We start from the raw sequence: 18680 nt of genomic DNA on the forward strand, positions 1-18680 counted from the left end.
ATAGCTATCTAATATACGTGTGTGTGTGTTTATGCATAGCTATCTAGTGTGTGTGTGTGTGTGTGTGTGTGTGTGTGTGTGTGTGTGTGTGTATACGTATGCATAGCTATCTAATATACGTGTGTGTGAGTGTGAAGAGTTTGCTTGCAAATCTAATCGTTTTCATGAAAAATGTTTTTTATTGTTATCATGTTTTTGTGTTAGCTGTATTTTTTTTTTTTTTTTTTTTTTATTATTTAATCAAAACAACCCAACTGCAGTTCGATTGGTATTAATTTGAATGCAGGGTAAATTAAAACATGTTTTTTGAACATTTTCAAAAACAGATCTATTTTTACACATGAACTCTTTGTATTTGACCCTGTTTTAAAAAACAGTGTACGAGAAGATGGACCTCCTGCCGCTGTTGTTGTTGGTCGTCCTCTGCGTTCTTCAGTCCTCCAGTAAACCCATGGAGAAGAAGGAGCGCATCCATCACGACGCCCCCCTCAGCAACAAGGAGCACGACGATGAGGAGAACTTCGACTACGACCACGAGGCTTTTCTCGGGCAAGAGGAGGCGAAGACCTTTGACCAGCTCACGCCAGAGGAGAGCAAAGAGAGACTGGGGTAAAAACACACGCAGCACACTTCATTGAGCTCTTCACTCGAGGAACTTCTCCAGATCATTCACTCTCTCTTTCTATCTACAGTATGATTGTAGAAAAGATTGACGAGGATCACGACGGCTTTGTGACCGCTGATGAGATGAAACGGTGGATCAAACACGCTCAGAAGCGATGGATCTATGACGATGTGGACCGGCAGTGGCAGGCTCACGATCTCAACTCAGACACTTATGTCTCCTGGGAGGAATACCAGAACGCTACCTACGGCTACATCCTTGGTGTGTGTAATGGGTTTATTGATTAATCATGTTTCAGAGTTAATTGAAATGCACATAAATCTAATTTGGTGAACTGACTGTCTAAAGTCTAATTTTAAAAGTATTGAAATCATTTCAGTGTGCGAAGACTCTGTAGTAAATATCTGTCCTCAAAACTACAGATTAATTCAGGAAAAAAAAGAAAGAAAAATATATCACATTTATTTTGAATGGCTAGAAATCTAGACTGATGTGATGTGTGTATATCTGTTTAGATGAAGCAGATCCCGAGGATGGTTTTAACTACAGGCAGATGATGGCTAGAGATGAGCGCCGTTTCAAGATGGCTGACCAAGATGGTGATATGAGGGCCAATAAAGAAGAGTTTACGGCGTTTCTTCATCCCGAGGAGTTTGACCACATGAAGGATATTATAGTGCTGGTACGTCTGGACAATCAGATTGCTAAAAATTTCTTCCATACACCTTTTCTGTTATGTTTTGTCATTGTTTACTCACCCTCATTATTCCATGTGTGTGTGTGTGATTTGGTTTTCAGGAGACCATGGAGGACATTGATAAAAATGGAGATGGTTTAATCGACCTTGATGAATATATTGGTAAGGGATGTGTTTTCCTTTTTAAGTGTGTTTGTGTGTATTTAAGAGAGATCGAAATCAGTTGTTTCCTGTTAATTGTATTGATCTTGTCTCACTTTTCCCCTGTTTGTCAGGTGATATGTACAGTCAGAATGGAGATGCGAATGAACCCGAATGGGTGAAAACAGAAAGAGAGCAGTTTACAGAGTTCAGGGATAAAAACAAAGATGGCCATATGAATATGGACGAGACCCGTGACTGGATCTTGCCCTCTGATTACGATCATGCAGAGGCTGAGGCCAAACATCTGCTGTATGAATCTGACGCAGATAAGGTAAATGCATGGTAATTCTGAGTAAAGTAACATATTTAACAATTTTATGTGAAAGTTTTCTATACCCCCCGAATCCCTAAAACTGAAATTGAAAGCAAGTTAATTTCTGTCAACAAACATTTAAGATGGTTGCATAAAAGCTGGAATTAAATTAATAGTTCAGCCAAAACTGAGCATTCTAGCATATTTTACTCACCCTCGTGTAATGCAAAGTTTATTTAAATTTTTTGCATTTTGCAGATGCTTTATCTAAAGTGACTTACATTGCATTTATGGTATAAATTTTGATCAGTTAATGCATTCCCTGGGAATCAAACCTATGACCTATTAAAAACTTGTTTGAGCTACAAAAATTAAAATTTTCTTTCTTAAATGAGCAGGTTGCAATAATTCTATATCGTTAATTTTGGTTTTCTTATCTTCCTTCCCCTTTGCAATTCATACATGAAAAAAACCTGCCATAAAATGCCATAATTCTATTGGTTATGCATCAGATTCGTAACACTTATTGATGGGGTGATGAAAGCGAAAATAAATAAATAAATAAATAATATGAAGCACCAACTGCTGATAATAATAAATGATGATATGATTGGTTTGTTTGTAGGATTATAATCTTAGCAGCTGCTTCAGTAACTTCTTTTACTTTCACGACAGGACGGACGCCTCACAAAGCAGGAAATTGTGGATAAGTATGACTTATTTGTCGGGAGCCAGGCAACAGATTTTGGAGAAGCGCTGGTCCGGCATGATGAGTTTTAATTTTGCAAACTTTGCACCTGAAAAATGCAAAACGAACAATAATTTATTTTATGGTTTCAAGCATAACACATTGTGAATCATTACGGTGTTTACAAAACATTTCTGTTTTTCCACAGCATCTCGATCAAATGCATTTTTTTTTTTTTTTTTTTACCTTTTCCGTGAACACTTTTTTTTTCATAGATAAACTCAGCACCGTTGGATTCTGACATGATTTCAAATGCACTGATGAAATGGTATTCAGGTCAGCTTGTGAAGCTTGTCAAAGTTTGTCTGATGGTCTATATTGCACTAAAATGCGGCCATATAATGCAGCATAATGGCATGTGTGTAACCCGACACGGCATAGAGCAATGACCGCCCACTAGTGTTTTACATGGCACAAAATATAAACACTTTTTTTTTTGTTTCTTTTTTTTTTTTTTTTAAGGTATATAAAAATAATACCCTCATGTAAACTACTTTTCTAAATAATATAAAAGGTCTTTCAACCACTACATGTATGTGTTTATCTCCATTTAGCCAGAGGATGTATGATGTTTGACATGACGCTAAGTAGTAGACCGTATTAAGTATGTTGCATAATTTCATGGTCTTTCTTTGGCTTAAAATACATCCAACCAGAATGTTCTGCATTGGTTCCTGCAGCAACACGGATCAGAACATCAAGGATTATCTTTGTCAATCTATGGACAGATAAAAGCTATGTTTAAAATTGATCAATCAACTGATTGGGTGCTCCTTTATGAACAAAACCCCCTGCATGAAGGGCTATTGAACATCATTCCACCCACTGCAACCTGTCATTAAGAGCTTTATGAAGTGTTAGTACTCTCATTATTAGACTGTAAGCTGTTCTTTCCTCAAGTGCCTTCTTCTGTCTCCTTCAATCTTCAGACTGCTTTAACATTAATATGCCAGACTTTATTTTCGGTTTTCTTACCTTTCTTCCCGTGACTGAAAATGACCTCCTCTCATTAGTATTAAATTTGTGTGTATATATATATATATATGTTTATAATTGAATGTGAACTGTGTTTAGTAGGCTGTGGTGTGGTAAATACTGTCTCATAGCTGAGAGTGTTTTCTCAATAAAATTGATGAAAATTAACCACATTTTCAATTGGGTTTTCAAGTGAACTCCTTGTTTTTGCGCAGATTCTAATCCGATCCACAAGGGGGTGATCTGGTGACTTCTACTTTTTTAGGCACCTGTTTTTCCATTTCTTTGATATGATTCAATATTATCATAATGAATGAGTCCCACATAAGTTTAAGTTAAACTGTTACACCACAAGCAGTCTATTGTTTGCCATCACCAGTACAATTTATTTGAATATGCGATGCACAGTGCAATTTTTTCAATACAAAGAAAGCATGTCCATGTGCAAAGATGTACATTATATAATGTAGAAAGGACACAGAATGTCTGAAAACCATCGGTGCAGGGCAAACTTTAAAACTTTGGGTTCGGAGTTAGCTTGAATCTTGTATTACTCACCCATCCGTTCATTGCCTCGGAGATGCCAAATCTGTTCTTTTCCCATTTTACAAAATCTCATTTGATGCTCAAGCTCAGTTCAAACATTGAACGTTGATTCAGTGTCACTCTTAGCTTTCGTCATTCTCCCATAATCATCTCCCATCATTAGTTTCATCCGTGTCTGTGTAGTAGAAACATTCTATCTGTGTGTCGTGAGGATCATGAAGATAGTTCAGATGTTGACTGCTTGTATCTAGATTAGATATAGACTCCTCTTCTGGGCTACTGTCATCTAAATTTGTTGCAATGTCCTCGTTAACATAATATATGTTTGAGCTTGGGGTGTTGTCCGTCTCAACTCCCAGACGTTCCTCTGACCCATTGTATTGACCTGGATCAAGTGTTAATGTGCTTAGATGTGTTTGTAAGTTAATTACATCATGAATGTTTTGTACAGAACTTTCAGCTACTGAAACCTGTGGATCTAAATTAAGATCATCCGATTTTCTGGTACCATCTGTTTTAAAGCTTTTGGAATAATTAACGACGGGTTTATCAGCCTCCGAAACCAAGGCTTTGGGGTCAATGATATATGTCTCTATTTGAAAAGTAGAGACCTCTGCTTGTGTAGTGTTTTGTGTTACTGTTCGATCTGTTTCTGGACTTTCAGTTGAGTGTCTCTGTGTTCTTTGTAGATCAGACTTGAATCTGTGCTTTCCAGCTATTTTTTGGTCCCTTATTTCCAGTGGTTTTGCATGAATTTTGTCTTCTGTATTATGTGTTTCGCAGTCTCTGTTGGCTCTTTTTAGGTCCATATTGAGTATTTCTGACTTGCTGCATATGTCATCACAGTATGAAGTGATTCTTTGTGATTGGATTTGAAATTCTTCTTCTGGGAGATCTGAATCATCATTTTCTAATTCACAATCCATTTCTTCTAAATCAGTACAGATCTCCACCTCTGTTGTGAACGTAGTCTCTGTATTTTCTTCGCTCTCCTCATCCCATTCCCTAACCACAACGTAGTCATGAAATGACACCGTTTTATTGTTAAACCTGTTCACGGGCCTCCCGTTGGGCCGCAGTGCCAGATAATTGCGTCTTGGTTCCCGTAACGATTTGTTGATGGTAACTGATGGTAAGTCCACTGATGTTGATGGAGGTGGTTCCTCTATTTTGGTGTAGATGCCCTGTTTGCCATAGAAAGGTGAGGCGGAGTGGTCGTACTCACTGAACACCTCGTTGTGATATGAGAATGTTTCCTCCACTAAAGTCATTGGTTGGCTCTGGTTCATCTGTCAGAGAAAAACAGCTGGATTTACAGTTGCTTCCCTGAAAAATTTATATTGTTTAAAAGCACAAATACACAAGGGTTGCTATGGGAAATTTGAGTAATTGTCCTTATTTTAAGGAGATTTAAAATAGCACACTACTATTATTATTCTACTATCAGTCTTAAAATGAAGCACACTACTATTATTATGCTAATATCAGTCTATGCTTTAAAAACAACTCTATTTCTACTTTTTACCTAAATAAAAATACATTGGGGTTCACAAAGGGGGAATGGAATAACATTAACTCACCTTCCGAAACCATCTCAGACACTAGACATGAAAAATCAAGAAATGCAAAATGATTCTTTCAGAGACTTGTTTTATTAAGCGTTCAAATATTGAAATTTTCTTTTTGGTGATGCAAAGCATCATTACTCTAGTATTATCTTTATTTTCAGCACATATGCTGTCTCTAACATGTTTGTTGTGTATGTTGCATGAATATACAATTGTGCTCATAAGATTACATGCCCCTTGCAAAATATGCAAAATATTAATAATTTTAACCAAATAAGAGGGATTATGAAAATTGCATGTTATTTTTATTTAGTACTGTCCTGAATAAGCTATTTCACATAATTTCACACATACTCCACAAGACAAAATAACTGAATTCATAAAAGAATTGCCCGTTCAAAAGTTTACATACCCTTGAATCTTAATAATCTGTGTTGTTTCCTGGATGATGCATCTGTTTTTTTGTGTTTTGATAGTTGTTCATGATTCCCTCATTGGTCCTGAGCAAAATCCTCCAGCTCCTCCACATTCTTTGGTTTTCCAGCAACTAAAGGGTTCTAATATTGACATCCACACTGAGGACAACTGAGGGACTCATACACAGCTATTACAAAAGGTGGAAACATTTACTGATGCTCAAGAAGGCAACACAGTGCATAATATTATACAATATAAGTACAATTAACCCTGATCATCCAATTCAAAAAGATAACACCCCCCAGCCGCAGCTCTTAATGCATTGAGTTCCCATCTTGAGCATCAGTAAATGTTTTAACCTTATAAATAGTTATGTATGAGTCCCCCAATTGTCCTCCATGGGAAAAGATGGATCTCAAAATCATAGTCACTGTTTGAAAGGGTTCAAAGATGCAAAAAATGTTGGAAAACCAAAGAATGTGCTGGAGCTGGAGGATTTTTCTGAAGAACAGCAGGAAGTTGAACTGCTCAGGTACAACGAGGGACTTATGAACAGCTATCACAACACAGTAGTGGATCATCCAGGAAACGACACACAGTATTAAGATTTTGAACGGGGTCATTTTTTATGAATTCGGTTATTACTTTGTCTTGTTGAGAATATATAAACATCTGTTATGTGAAATAGCTTGTTCGGGACACTATTAAATAACAATAACATGCAATTTTCATGATCCCTCTTATTTTGTTAAAATGATTAACATTTTGTATATTCTGCAAGGGGCATGTAAATCTATGAGCTCAATTGTATCTTGTCTTACCACATTAGGGTGTCTGTTGTCAGCCACACTGGTCCGGATGACAGGATCCCGCTTCTCTCTGATCATCCGTATGCACCGCACCAGTGTAAATAAGGTAATGGCCAGCAGGATCAGACACACCCCTGCCACGCCCTCTGCCCTGCCCACTGTCTCACGGCTATACACATGCCCCGCCCCCAAAGGACCCTGTGGAACTTATACAATACATTTGTGTATTATTTATTATGTTTAGCCATGTATTGTTATTATACACTACCAGTCAAAAGTTAAAAAAAATCTTCATATGTTGCTGAAATATCCTCTTATGCTCAACAACGCTGAATTTTTTTTTTCAAATCAAAAATACGGTAATAACAGTAATGTTGTGAAATATTATTACAATTTAAAATAACATTCTCCTATTTGAATATATTTTAAAACTGGATTAATTCCTGTTCCATGTAAAACTGAATTCTTAGCGGCCTCTACTTCAGTCTTTGTTGTCGCATATTATCCTTCAGAAAACTTTTGACTGGTAGTTTATGTTGTGGAAAGCTTCGCACAAACAGTGCTTACGTCTAGTTTGTTGCACTCATTAAAATATACTTATTTTATGTTTTTATATATTCCTAATTAAGATATAATCCAGAGAGTTTCTAGTACCTGGTTGACCTTTCTGAAGAACTTCCACATGCAATGCAGCTTTAACAGTGTCTCCTGATTCCAGATCAGTGGCTAGAACCTGCAACACAGTCATCAATTGTCTCATTTCAGACATTTTTGAGAACAGTACTGGAATAATTTTCAGATTCTGCCTATAAAAAATTTACAAATAAATACAAAGAGAAGGTAATTAACACATTGAATTGAATGTAAACTTTTGAAGTAGAAAGACTGAAGTAGTATTTTTTTAAAATCATAAAGTGTTTATTTAGTCTTATGTAATACCTCTAGAAAATATTTGTGGCCGGGGTGTAGCAGGCTGGTTTTAGCGATGAGCAGTCCTTCTTGTGTAATGTAAAAGAGCTGAGAGCTGTTGTGTTGGGAGTTTAGAGAATACTGCTGTCTGGGATTGAAGCCCTTAAACCCGCAAACAGAAACATAACTCCATATTTCATGCAATGATTGTTAAACCAGTGTCTCTGTGATGTTGACACTGGGGTGTCACTGTTATGTGGTTTTGTAATGTTGTGATCTTGTTGAGTCACGTACCTCAGTGAAATCCTGATCCGTGGCCTCCAGGATAAGTAATTTATTGCCGTATGTCATGACGAGTGAGGCAGGATTTGCTCTCTCGCTGACAAAGCCATGGTATGTTGAACGACTAAACTGTGGTGGAAACCTGTTTTCTGCCAGGACCCTCACCAGAACTGTGGCCACTGCATATTTCAGAGGGTCATCCGTCTGAGCTGCCTAAGCAGAAACATCAAAATGATTTCAAAAAGAAAAATTAATAAAAAAAATTCCCTTTTTTTTTTTTGAAAAGTTATTTATTTTTATAAATTAGAATATTATTTATATATTAAATTTGTTGTAATATTAAATGTAAAAAAGTATTTTCAATTTTTTTTTTTTTTTTTTTTTACATGTTTTTGTTCTTTACTCTCAGACACACCATAACACGTAGTCTCAGTGTCGGGATCAGCAGTCGATTCTCCACACGTCTGGTTAACCTCACCTCTCCAGAATTACTGTCAATGACGAATCTGCCATTATCTGCCCCTGTATCACAGCAGACACACATATATAATCAAAATCAGTTTCTTGTTCCAGGAGTTTGGTGAGGTTCAATGGCAGAGGAAGGAGAAGCACCTGATAGGATGGTGTACTTTACTGGTGTTCTGAGACCCTCATCCCCATCCACAGCTTGAATCGGACCCGGAAAGAAATCCAAGACAATGTCCTGAGTGACAAATGGAGTGTGACAAATGATAAGAAGGAATCAGATATGTGTACATACCATGGGCCAGTAAGTACTTTTTTTTTTTTTGCAAGGATGTATTAAACATATCAAAAATGACAGTAAAGACTTTTATGCATATGCAAACGATTTCTACAACCCTAATTCCAGAAAATTTGGAATGTTTTGTGAAATGCCATACGATTAAGAACACGTTATCTGCTCGTTCTCTTTAACCTTTATTTAATTACAAATACAAAATTCCAGTGTTTTCACTGAACTTAATTTTATTTTGTAAATATAAACAAATTTGTTTTTATTTATTGTTTTGTCTCCAAATAAGTTAGGTCAGAGGCCATTTAACACTGAGTCACATCAACTTTCCTTTTAATTACAATGTTTCATTGTTTGGGAATTGAGGACACTTGCTAAAGTTTTGCAAGCTACATTTTTGTCCAATCTCGCTTAATAAAAGAATTCAGATGCTCAGCAGTCTGTGATTGTCATTGTCTGATTCTCCTTTTCTTGACTGTTTATACATTTTCAATAGGAGTCAGATCTGGACTCCAGGCAGACATTCACTCTAAGTTGTAACACATGCAAATGAGATCTGGCATTGTCTTAATTTAATAACCATGGACTTCCCATGAAATACATCATCTTGATGTCAGTATATTTCTCTGTACAATCCCAATATATGCCTCCATGTCAATGGTACCTTCACACATATGCTCTGCTGCACCCCCATACCATGACAGATGTTTGCTTTTTCTTCTGTCACTGATGAAAGTTTGGATGGTCCCTTTGGTCTTTGGGACTGAGAACTCTAAATCCATTTTTGCCAGAAACAAATTGAAATGTGGACTCGTCTGAGCTCAGCACACATTTCCACTGTCTTTTGGCTGTCTGAGATGAGCTCTGTCCCAGAGAACCCGGTACCATCACTGCATAGAATTGATGTATAGCATTCTCCTAGAGACCTAGAGTAGGCTAACAGAGATTCAAGCTGCATTTCTTGATGCAGCAGCAGACTGTGTTAAATGACAGCAGTTTTCTGAAGTACTCCTGAGTCCATGTGGCTATATTTAACTCCACAGCATGATAGTTCTTCTGCAATGCCATCTAAGGGCTCAAACGGGCCATGCACATTCAACTGAGGTTTTCTGCCTACTCTGGATTCCCTGAATCTTTTCACAATATTAGGTGTGGTATTTGGGGAAAGACCTAAATTCTTTGCAATTTTGCATTGCGAAATGTAATTTTTGATTTGTTGGACACTTCTTTCATGAAATTTGTTTGTAAAGACTGAGATGCTCCTTTTATACCTAAACATGATACCCTGACCTATTACCAATTCACCTGTTTACTGTGATCTGTTGGAGAACCTTTTAACGTGGATATTCTATAACCTTTTCACTTTTATTTTACCTCTGTCCTAAATTTTTTGGAGCGTGTTGCAGCCATCAAAATCAAAATTAGTTCATATTTACAAAATACATTTACAGTGCATTCAGTGAGGACTTTGGATAACTTTTATTTGTACTTTTGTCAATTAAATAAAAGTTCAAGAGAATGAACAAATCACAGATTCGTGATTTTATTGCATTTTACAAAAAGTCCCAACTTGACATTGGGGTTGTATTTCAAATAAAAGCTGTTCTTTTGAATTCTCTGTTCATCAAAAACCCTGGGGGAAAAAAAGTATGTTTCCACAAAAATATAAGTTTTCAACATTGATGATACTGTAATAAGAAATGTTTTTTTAAGCAGCATATTAAAATGATTTCTGAAGGATCATGTGACACTACATTAATATGTCTTTATATATTCCCAGGACTTGGACAACAAGGACACCTTAAAGTAAAGTGTTTCTGATTACCTGCTCGTTCTCTGTGATGTTGGCGGTGTACAGAGGATTGGCGCATATGCGGTTGCTGTGATTGGCTGAGAGAAGAGTGCAAGGCTGGAACTGTGGGTACTGGTCGTCCCCATCTATCACACTGATGATTATTGTTGCCGTTGTGTTGTAATGCTCATTTGTGTTCGTCTCCTAAAGCCACATCAATAACTGAGTAAATAACAGCTCAGTTTTTTCTCACATTTTTATCATCAGTGTTTTCTGTATGTGTTACCACTGCATAAAGAGTCAGTCGGAGCTGAGTTTTGATCTCATAGTCCAATGGCTTGTTGAGAACCACTTTGCCACTGTTGTGTAAGTCCACTCGAAAATACCTGGCATCAGGCTGGAAATACACAAACACAAGTCCACAGATTATCAAGCCCATATACCATAATAAAATGTAAAAGGATAGTTGACGATAGCCACTGACTTCCATAGTATTTTTTTCGCTACCGTCAACTGTTTGGTTACTAACATTCTTCAAACTATCTTCTTTTGTGTTTAACAGAAGAAAGAAAGTAATACAGGTTTGGAGCAACTTAAGGATTAGTAAATTATGACAGAATTTGGTCTTTAAGTCAAACGAGGCTGCAGTAGGGCTAGCAGAAGGTTTCTACTGTGGATCTGATGAAATGTTTTGTTCACCTACTGATGTTTCATCGATGACGTATGTGAGTGTGTCTCCATCAGCATCTGTGGCCAGGACTGTAAACACTACAGAGTTCACCGCTGTCAACTAAACAAACACATCCAAGATGGGAGAAAATCTGAGAGATGGAGAAAATATATGCTTATATACGCAATATGCTGCTCAAAAACTTGGGAATCAGTAAGACTTGAAAGTTTGTTTTTGAAAGTCTCTTATGCTCACCAGTGCTGCATTTATTTGATCAAAAAACAGTAATATTACAGAAATATTGTGAAATATTATTACAATTCCAAATAACAGGTTTCTGTTTTAAAATGTAATTTATTCATATGATGCAAAGCTGAATTTTCAGCATCATTACTCTTTCAGAAATCATTCTAATGTGATGATTTGCTGCTCAAGAAATATTTCTTATTAATATTAAAAATATTGAAAACAGTTGCTGCTTCATATTCAAAGGAATAGCATTTATTTGAAATAGGAATCATCTTTATAAGTCTTTACGGTCACTTTTGATCAATTTAATTGATGATGAATACAAATATTATTTATACATAGAGAGAGAGAGAATTCACATTGACCCCCAAACTTTTGAACAATAGTGAATGTTAATACACTACAAACAAAGAGAATGTATGTTGTGTCTTGTTTTACCTCGCTGAGCTGCAGGGGTTGAACTGATCTTTGTAGAAACTCGGGTTTGTTGTCATTCTCATTCAGAACCTCTACCAAGATCCTGTGTTCAGCCTGACAGCAACATTATTTTTATTTGACAAGTGAAAATTTCTAAATGGATACTGCTGTACGTCACAGATTATCCAACTTACCTGTAGGGCTTTATGTCCGTAACACCTTACAGTTGCTGTTAAAACTGAGCCGTGCATCTGTAATATCATTATAGACAAATCATATTAATAGTTTAAACAAAATCAAGTCAGAAGATGATAATATGAATATTTTTTGGTTACACTTTTATTTTAAGGTCCTTGTTACAGTGTAATTATACATTTAAGCAATTAACTACATGCACTCTATATATAGGTAGGGTTAGGATAATGGTTTAGTTTTTAGTATTTTAATGTAATAATGCATAATTTATTGCTATTATACAATAGTAAGTACCTGTACATGAAACAAGGACACCTTAAAGTAAAGTGTTTCTGATTTTTGTTTTATGTTACCTCTCTATCAATAATCCTAGTTGATGTTGAGTTCAGTCTTATGGTTCTTCCCTCTAGATAAAACCAATCAGCATCTTTTCCAGAAAGTTTTAAGTGCAAATGATTGGATGATGGCTGTGCAGTGAAGCTGAGGTTGGCAATAAAAGTTCCCATCAGGCTGTTCTCTTTCACTTTGGCAAACACGTCATGCCCATCGTCACAATTGCTGGCTGTCAAAAATAGACACATTGTTTAATTAAATAACATTTATCTTATACTTCTACTTGCAGTCTGCTGTAATGTAAAATGTTGGTTGGTTTCCAAGTCTGGTTAATGGTAAATAAATTGCATATTTATCTGATGATGTTTTAATTTGTCAATTATTAGATAATGTCTGATGCATTACAGGGAGCTTGTTGTTCAGCAAAGGTCGGACAGATTAGCCTGACTGGATTGTTGCCTGGATACTGCTTTGTTCTTAATTTTCAGTGGAGCACGTATTGGAATTTCGTAATTCCGTAATTCCCTGCTCAAACAGAAGAAAATTCTTTCATAACTGTATTCGCCTGTTGTACTCGGTACTTAGCTGTGTGAGGTCAATTGAAGTTGTATGGATGCATGCATGTCAAATGTGTGTATATGTGAGTGTGTGTTTGTTTTCTGTGTGTGGTCTGTCTCTGTGTTTGTGTTTATACCAATTACAGAATGCCGGCTGACCGCAGAGTATAGCTGGCAGAATATAAGAATCTTCCAAAGTGGCTGTTCACTGAAGATCAACCTCAAAACCATCTCTCACTGACAGGATAAAAAAACAGGTATGTTAAAAACAACATATTGCATTACTGTACTGTGTTATTGTGAATTGGCTGATTTAACTCAAGAGAAGGAACTGGCTTAAAAAGACCTAAATGCAGCCTAGAAATATATTATTGCTTTTATGTTTAGAAGATCCAGAGTGACATGACCTTTAAATGTTTTTTAGCAAACAGCCCTGCTCCTTTAAGACCCATAAATCTTGTAAGGAAGTTCTCAGGAGACAGATAAGCCTTCTTATGTGCAAACACCCAAACACACACTCTTAGTTACACAGAGCTAATATAGCTAACTAAAACTGTGCTTATTTAGTTTTAAATAAAAATACATGTTAACTGAAACCAAATATAGAACAAATCTCCAAAAGATGTCGGAAAGTCAAAATGTCCTTATTTTAATTTAGTTAAATGTGATGTACTAAAATAATTTAATTGAAATACAAATAAATAAGAAATATGTAGACATGTAGACAAAATAACAAAAATAATAATCAAAAGTACTGAAACTTCAACTTAAATTGAAATTGCACATTTGAACTCAAAATATTAATAAAACCTATAATAGTATCTCAAATATACAAAGATAGTATATTTACACAACATGCACTTTTCATTATTTTTTAATGTGGAATTATTGTTAGAATTGTATTTATAAAATATTAAACATTTGCTAATATTTCACATTATCGGGAGTATTCATTTAGCTCTATCAAACTAAATCAATACAAATTGTTTTATATCCTTATATTTCAACATTTGGCTGATAACTGGAATATTCTGGATCCCACATGACTTGTTTTAAGTAACAGAAGAGGATTAAAACTGGATTAAAGACTGAAAAAATCTGAAAAATAAGCACATAATTCTATAAAACTTTTATGTTTCCACCATTGTGTCAATGTGAAGACAAACACTCATCCTAAGATGTGTGAACATGGACACAGATCTTCATAAAGTTATGTTTGCCACCAGTTATACAAGACTATTACACAAGTCATTTGGAGCATCTCACTCTCTCTTACACCGAAGTTAAGACAAGCCAAAAATAGATTTCAGGACCATTTGAGCTCACAAACCCTGGTCATGCTTTATTCTCTTATTATTTTGATTATGCTACTATTGCATTTGAGACAAAGACAAGAAAGCATGTCATCCTACCTGTCCCATCTAACTGTTCTTCAGGTCCAGGTGTCCAGATTTTCTCTCCAAAGCTACATTATTACCATCCACAGAACTCTTTATTTTGGATGTGACAGTGTAAAAGAGAGTTCGAGTACAGAGTATGTGTGTGACTTGTGTGTGAGAGTCCACTGCATGTCAGTGTTTGGATGAGTTGCGAGCGGTGGATTAGTCCGAGGTTTAGTGTTCAGACTCACTGGCTCAGAGCCAGGTTAAGAGGTCAAAACAAATGCCTCTGCTGGGTCTAACCATCATCCCAGGTCTAACCAATAGCATCGCTTCACTCCTGGCCAATCAGATAACAGTATTCTAAGATGGCCAGTAGTAACCTTTAAGGAAAACTGTGTCATCACCAATATGTATATACTGTAATGCATAATCAAACAAATACAGTGACTTACAAATGCAAAATCTGGAAATTAACAGAAATGTTTGAATATAATTGATTGAAGTTACTATTGTAAATATATTTAAAACTGCTAAATTTCTACCAAGCCAACCCAAGCCAAATTCATCATAAGGAAAATTCCTGTCATATTAACCCAAAACATTAGGACATAATGTTTTTAGGGACTTCTGTTAGAGTGTGTACTGTATGCCACACAAATGTTTTCAGGATGCTGATGGTAAAGTGTAACAGCCTGTGTCTTGTGTTAATCTGACCTATTTTTGTCTCATCCTAGTGTATACCTTATGCTTTAATAAACCCTGACAGAGAAGCACTTACACACACACACACACACACACACACACACACACAGACACAGACACACACACACACACACACACACACACACACACACACACACACACACACACACTATTAGAGTTGACTTGGAACTAAGGCAGGTAGAGATTAGGAGGCTGAAATAGTTTCCTCGTTTTAACCAATAAGACATCAGAAACAAAGGTCATCTGAGTCTTTCACACCAATGATTTACTTTATGAAACTAAATCATACTTACAAACACAATATTAATGATTTTTTCCCCCTCTAAATAGAGGGTGGGAAAGTAAAAAAAAAAAAAGACTTGGCAATCTAGTTATATATATAAAAAAATCCAAGATGAGTTTGTTTCTTCATCTGAACAGATTTGGAGAAATGTTTCATTACATTACTTGCTCAATAATGGATGCTCTGCAGTGAATGGGTGCCATCAGAACGAGAGTAGTCATAATAACATCATAATATTCCACAAGTAATCCACAGTCCATCAGTTAACATCTTGGGAGGTGAAAATCTATTTGTTTGTAAGAAACATATCCATCATTGAGCTGTGTTTAACTTCAATTGGTTACTGCAAATATAAGTCCTGAAGAAACAATTTCTTTTAACTGACCGATCAACTCATATAGCCTACAATCAAGATTTCACGGCATAGAAAGATTGTTCGGGTATATAAATTCAGGGTTATATTTGTTTTTTGTTTTTGGCTCCTTTGCCAGTGAATACCATTTTTTGTATTCTATGGTTCTATGATAAATACCAAACTACTAGAAAATACTGTAAGGGTAGATTATTAGTAATTTAAAGTTAAAATGTGTATTACTTCACATATATTTGCATTTTTAATACCTGTATGATATCATATATTATCTAATTCATATTTAATAGTTTTTGAATGCACATGATCTGTTGAGCATTCCATAATGTTTGTAGCCTATACAGACAACTGTTGTGTTCTTCACTAAAAGCATAAAACCGGAACTGAAATTCGAACGTTAGAGAAGGAGGATCAGAGAAACACCGATCACAGGAGAGAGCTGCAGTCTCCTCCGACTGTCACATTCACAGCGTTCGTTTCACTCGCGGAGGACGGAAAATTACGAAACTTTGCCTTGTTTTGTTTGCAATCGACAGGAAAGCCACGAGCCCTCCAGCCAAACGAAAACGCATCCAGATGTTTCATGTCTGAGGGTCGCTGTCATACGAGCCCATACCAGAGGACTCATCCAGCTCTTCATCCGAGATCTCCCTTCATGTATTGATTTTTTATTTTATTTTAATGTATTTATAATCAGTTTCTTCTTCAAGTTTTCTCTGAAGATTTGAGGCAGGACTAGATTGGTCTGGCTGGTGAGAATGAAGCTGAAGGCTTTAGCTGGAGGTCTTTTCCTGAGTTTGCTTGTCCTCTGGAATGTTTGTGACTGTGTTCAGACTCATCAGGACGCGACCGAGACCGGTAAGAGCAGCTGTCAATCAAACACATGATACATTGATCGATATATTGTTTCTTTGATGTGTGCCGCCGCTACATTCTATCACTGAATTTAGACATGCCAAAAGAAACACACACTAAAGTATTTATTAATATTTATTTATTCTTAATTTTTCGAGACTACATGGAATATTTACACTTTATTAAAATCACTAACTTGTCACACTAGGTGTACTCACAATAGGCGTTCTGAACCGTGCCCGAGCGTTTGACCCCGCAAAGCCCGGTTCGTTTGACTAGTGTGAGCGCTCAGGGCCGCGCTCGGGCGCGGTTCGTTTAGCCGGCCCTGGGGTCTCATTTATAAAACTCTCCGTAGATTTCATCCTAAAAGTGTACGTAGACACCAAAGCTAGATTTTTTGACAGAACCTGCGCAAAAATCCTTTTATAAATCCCATGCAGGGGAAGATTGTGCGTATGTGCATCTCCACCTCTGGAGCTTACAACTCCTTGTTTTACTATGTATAACCTTATCTGCATACCATTCCCATGCATATTCACAAGCACGTGACATTTAACACAGAGACATTAAGGAAATATGAGATGGGGACTATAATGCCATTTGTCGCATACACATTAATTTTTATTGCTAAAAATAATCCAGTATCTTATGTTTTATAATAAATATATGAAAACAACCATAAAAACAAAATGGTTTGAAGTTGTTCTCAGATATATTTTAGAATAGAGCTGATCTCATTCTTTTACACTGGCCAGATAGTTTTTCGATTGTTTTAAACAATTCAAATCAAATAAAATGTATGCAGTTTTGCTGATGAACATCAGTTTAGCTATTTTTAGTGGAAACAGATAGGTCCATTTTTATTGCAGTGTAAATACTGTTGTCTGGCTCGGCAAGTCACAGACAAAGTATTTTAAAAAGGAAACGTGCAAATCTTATCGTTTTCTCCTAGTTATACCCTAGAGTGGTATTTTCCATAATGTTGTGGAGATGCCTTCACACCACATCAACACCTCTGTGTAGCTGTGGCTGTACAGTAAGCTATTATCATTGAAACCGGACAATGGACCGTTGGACCATTGAATCCAGCAGTGTCCCCCATAATATCAAATTAAGTGCACATCATTGATCATTGCTCTAGCTTAAATATTTATCATAACATGTAATCTGTAGTTTAGCTTAAAGATGAATTATTGTGCACCTATAGCACTCCTAGCTGTCATTAAAAAATAGCATGCCACAGCAAAATTATGTAGCCTTTTGTTAATAAAATTATGTATTTTTTTTTAAAGTTATGTAATTTCAGTGTTTATCTCCATTAATGCAAGTGGAGTATTTAATGTAAATGTGTATATCAACATGAAAACAGAGTTTAAAATCATTGATTACTTCATTACTTTTCTCACTCCAGGAAAAAGAGTTTGTATGCATGGTTTATAATGTCTGTACAGTGTGTACATATTATGCCAAGTTTATTTTTTACAAATCCCGTTATGTGTGTGGAAAATTGCCTACGCATATTTCTATGCGCATTTTGTGCGTACGCAATGTTTATAAATGAGACCCCTGGGCCAGGGCATGGTTCGGTTGGGCTCGGACATGGTACGCATGCATTGTGAGCGGTAACCACGCCGGAGCACAGAACAGATGTTACGCTTTTTGTGTGCGCTTACCTATTGTCATCATTATGACCGCAAACAAATTCTATTACTACTACTACACTACACTTTTCAATTAATTTAATTCAATCAAGTATATTTACGTTTCTAATGGCTCTGGATCATACCTTATTGATGTAACAGGAAATGTAGTTTGCGAGTAAACCTGCAAATTATTCCATTAACGTCAGCTGCCTCCTTAATAATTTGTGAAAATAAATGCACCGCATAAATTATAAATTAATTATTATTAACCCTTTGAGCAGTATGGTCCCACATATAGGATTTAGAACATTCGGTGACATCACATACTGCCAAATTCAAACACACATAATGCATATTTTAGCTTTCAGACATTTAAATACACATAAGTTCTAGTAAAACAACACATTTAGAGTTAAAAATAAAA

At 36.1% G+C, this 18680-nt stretch overlaps 3 protein-coding genes across 4 annotated transcripts in view; 2 read left to right on the plus strand and 1 right to left on the minus strand.

The window, feature by feature from the left end:
• The first annotated feature begins 349 nt into the window (after positions 1–349).
• On the plus strand, positions 350–3682 carry calub (calumenin b). Its single transcript, XM_059506862.1, has 6 exons — positions 350–609; positions 693–886; positions 1141–1307; positions 1424–1484; positions 1598–1797; positions 2455–3682. Exons 1-6 carry the CDS (start codon positions 389–391, stop codon positions 2557–2559), a joined length of 948 nt encoding a protein of 315 aa, XP_059362845.1. The 5' UTR covers positions 350–388; the 3' UTR covers positions 2560–3682.
• Positions 3683–4044: 362 nt separating this feature from the next.
• Positions 4045–14603, minus strand: LOC132101712 (protocadherin beta-10). Of its 2 annotated transcripts, XM_059506863.1 has the most exons (16): positions 14413–14603; positions 13138–13237; positions 12464–12672; positions 12110–12166; positions 11937–12029; positions 11283–11369; positions 10866–10976; positions 10613–10783; positions 8646–8736; positions 8449–8555; positions 8046–8246; positions 7782–7913; positions 7497–7575; positions 6855–7048; positions 5629–5649; positions 4045–5337 (listed from the first exon to the last, which is right to left on the minus strand). In XM_059506863.1, exons 2-16 carry the CDS (start codon positions 13229–13231, stop codon positions 4195–4197), a joined length of 2790 nt encoding a protein of 929 aa, XP_059362846.1. In that variant the 5' UTR covers positions 13232–13237; positions 14413–14603; the 3' UTR covers positions 4045–4194. The 2 variants fall into 2 exon arrangements, with proteins under 2 accessions (XP_059362846.1, XP_059362847.1); XM_059506864.1 differs by lacking the exon at positions 13138–13237.
• Positions 14604–16164: 1561 nt separating this feature from the next.
• Positions 16165–18680, plus strand: part of kcp (kielin cysteine rich BMP regulator) — a 40087-nt gene continuing 37571 nt past the window's right edge. The window contains exon 1 of the mRNA XM_059507043.1: positions 16165–16616. Within this exon, the coding sequence (XP_059363026.1) occupies positions 16517–16616 (100 nt within the window). The 5' untranslated portion in view covers positions 16165–16516. The remainder of the gene's footprint in view (positions 16617–18680) is intronic.

The sequence above is a fragment of the Carassius carassius genome, chromosome 23 (assembly GCF_963082965.1).
Source record: "Carassius carassius chromosome 23, fCarCar2.1, whole genome shotgun sequence".
In the NCBI taxonomy this organism is placed as follows: Eukaryota; Metazoa; Chordata; class Actinopteri; order Cypriniformes; family Cyprinidae; genus Carassius; species Carassius carassius.